The sequence below is a fragment of the Drosophila bipectinata genome, chromosome 3R (genome assembly GCF_030179905.1).
Source record: "Drosophila bipectinata strain 14024-0381.07 chromosome 3R, DbipHiC1v2, whole genome shotgun sequence".
Lineage (NCBI taxonomy): Eukaryota > Metazoa > Arthropoda > Insecta > Diptera > Drosophilidae > Drosophila > Drosophila bipectinata.
In genome coordinates, this window is record NC_091739.1 from 603,501 (window position 1) to 606,688 (window position 3,188).

The window sequence follows — 3,188 nt, forward strand, 5'->3', positions numbered from 1 at the left end:
TAGAGTCTACCGAAATGAGGACTCCACCTCCTCTTCGCTGAGATCGATCCCGTCTAAAAGTGGTGTACTTACTTGGAAAAACTTCGGAGCTAAAGATCTCCGGATTTAACCAAGTTTCTGTAAATGCTATTATATGGGATGCAAAGAAAGAACTATCAGAATATAGCTTGGGGAGTTTGCTACGTAGCTCCTAGTATTCTGATAGGTAAGAGTTAATGAGGAAACTAGTTTTTTGGGTTAGTAGCCAAAGAAGAGGTGGAGGGTTGGTCAGTGGTTCCGATATTGGGGAGTCTCACTCCCACTGGTTTTTTAACTTTTTTCTTCACGGAACTAGGCTGATGTTCTTGGACGAAAAGATTCTCTGGCCAAAAACTGGGAGAACAAATCGTCTTGAACATCAGCGCGGGCATATAAGCCGAGATATCAATCTCTGAAGTATCAGGGGCAAGCCGAGAAACTAAATATATGTTTCGATGGAGGAATCACCTGTAAGGGTTTTGGTGTCGCAGGTACAAGAACTGCAGCATCAGTCGGTGCCGGTGGTCCGGACTGTGGAATACCCTTTTGGGTGACCCTAATGGGGGTTTCGTTCCCTAGGACCTGTGGCATCACTTGAAGGGATGCCATGGCGGACATATCGGACAATTGATCATTATCCCTGAGAAATTCTGACGAATTTTTCTCAGTTCTAGCCCTTGGGGTGGCCAGAGATATAAGCGGCTGCATTAATGTCGGCTGAGCAGGCTGAGGCGGATCAGAAACAGCGGATTTCTTACGCTTAGGGGACTCATTTAGCAGCTGAAGGCCACTAAATTGAGTGTCAAGCGCACAGAGCTGGTCATTGATTTTACGAAAACCAGTGATCAGCTCTGTCGGGTCAGGCAGCAGCGGTGTAATTTTAATGTTAAATATGTTAACGTAATGTTTGTTGTAATGATGTTTATTTATTAGGCTTAAGTTTGTACATAAGCTTTGTTGATCGCAAGCCGACTCTCTCTCGGCCGCTCGACTCAACGGGCTTTCTATAGAGAGTTTTAGCTCGGCAATGTCTAGGTCGGGCCGCCCTCTCCACTTTCGGGAGCTTTAGCTCGAAGTGACTTGTCGGGCCGCCCTCTCTCTGTACTTTTTACTTTCGTCTCTGCTTGCACCATAAGCTGGTCTATCAGATGATCATCCGGCTTCATCTGCAGGCAGAAATAAACATTTTTATAACGTCGTACTAAAATTAAATTCGTCTTTCATTTCCCGGCATTGAAAACGCTCAATGACCAAACATTGGTGACCCCGACGTGATTTACTTAATATAATTAACAATTTAAAAAAAAACTATTGAGCCGCGAAAAAACATTTAAAAAAACATACATATTTACGTTCCACAAAGCAAGTGCATTCGCCCGCGCATAGACTTCATATATATATACGTTCCACAATTCCGCTACGGTTCTGAGTGCACAGTGGGACAAGTCGTGTTCGTCGCGGGCAAAATAAATTTGGAGAAAAAAAAAAAAAAAAAAAAAAAATTTGGCGCCGGAATTATTTACTTCGGGTTGGTCGGAACTTAATAAATAAACCATGAACTCCAGCGGCGCAGACACAGGAGCACCCACTCCAACCCGTAGTGCTGTTCTAAAGTGCAAGGCCCTGGGTATTCTCCAGGACTTGCAGAGGATCCAAAGAGCTCTTCAGCCTGTTTCCAAGGTGGACGATGCCATGCTCAACGTGCGTCATGGTCAGATAGCCGCCATGTTCAGCGACTTCAAGGCCATCCACGGGGAGCTTGAGGATTTGGACATTTCGCAGATCAGTAGTGAGCTTCGATGGACTGTCTCGGAGCTGGTAGTGACAATGCAGGCCGAAATTGAGCACGAGACGACCCTTCGCTCTTCCCGAATTGCTGCCCACTCCACCTTAGCTAACGGAATGTCCACCATGCAGGTTGACTCGGGGTCAGGTCAAAGGTTTCAAGCTTTGCCTCCCTTGCCTCTTCCTACCTTCAGCGGTGGATACTCTGAATGGCCTGAGTTTTACTCTATTTTCTGTACAATCGTCGGCGGTAATCCGAGCATCAGTAAGGTGGAAAAGCTGCAAAGGTTGCGATCTTGCCTGCGGGAGTCCGCTTTCGAAGCAGTTCGCTCCTTGGAAGTCTCCGATGAGAATTATGATGTCGCGCTGAATTTGTTGGATAACCGATTTAATAGCCGTCGTTTAATATTTCAGGCTCATGTGAACGAGATTCTTGGCCTCACTCTAGTGGAAGGTGATTCAATAACAGGTCTTCGAGGGTTATCCGACAAATTCAATGCCCATATGAGAACTTTGAAGAATTTGGGTTCGACGAATGAGATAGCCGGCTGCATCATTGTCCAGGTTCTTCTTCAACGGTTGGACCCAGCTACCCAGGTGAAGTGGGAGGAGAGTCTAAATTCTTCAAGTTCCGACGCCATCCCTACTTGGGAGTCGCTGGCAGAGTTTCTGGAGCAGCGATGCAGGACTTTGGAGGCTATGGATGTGGCCGCTGGGCAGAGCTATGGAGCGGATCCCTCTTCGGGTTGGAGTGCTTCGCTGGGAGCTGATTAAGCTGTACCTCGCCCCTTACGAATATAGTTGGAGGACAGGCCCCAACGGAGGGGGGAATGTCGGGTCAGGCAGCAGCGGTGTAATTTTAATGTTAAATATGTTAACGTAATGTTTGTTGTAATGATGTTTATTTATTAGGCTTAAGTTTGTACATAAGCTTTGTTGATCGCAAGCCGACTCTCTCTCGGCCGCTCGACTCAACGGGCTTTCTATAGAGAGTTTTAGCTCGGCAATGTCTAGGTCGGGCCGCCCTCTCCACTTTCGGGAGCTTTAGCTCGAAGTGACTTGTCGGGCCGCCCTCTCTCTGTACTTTTTACTTTCGTCTCTGCTTGCACCATAAGCTGGTCTATCAGATGATCATCCGGCTTCATCTGCAGGCAGAAATAAACATTTTTATAACGTCGTACTAAAATTAAATTCGTCTTTTATTTCCCGGTATTGAAAACGCTCAATGACCAAACAAGCTCTTTAAATCCATTTTTGGTCTGTCTCATGAACGACCTCATTTCGCCTTGCACAGCACGACAATTTTTACAACAATAATGTATCCCAGACCTACGGGAAATGGCATCCGAAACTGATGCAGTGAAACCGGCACACTTGGCGTGCAC

The 3,188-nt window shown here is 46.4% G+C and overlaps 1 protein-coding gene across 1 annotated transcript; it reads left to right on the forward strand.

The window, feature by feature from the left end:
• The first annotated feature begins 1,572 nt into the window (after nt 1-1,572).
• On the forward strand, nt 1,573-2,577 carry LOC138926719 (uncharacterized). The gene has a single exon (XM_070281811.1). The coding sequence runs from the start codon at nt 1,573-1,575 to the stop codon at nt 2,575-2,577; it is 1,005 nt and encodes a 334-aa protein (XP_070137912.1).
• Nucleotides 2,578-3,188: the final 611 nt, after the last annotated feature.

Coding starts and splice junctions, on each gene's coding strand:
- LOC138926719 (XM_070281811.1), top strand. CDS start 1,573: ATGAACTCCAGCGGCGCAGACACAGGAGCACCCACTCCAACCCGTAGT.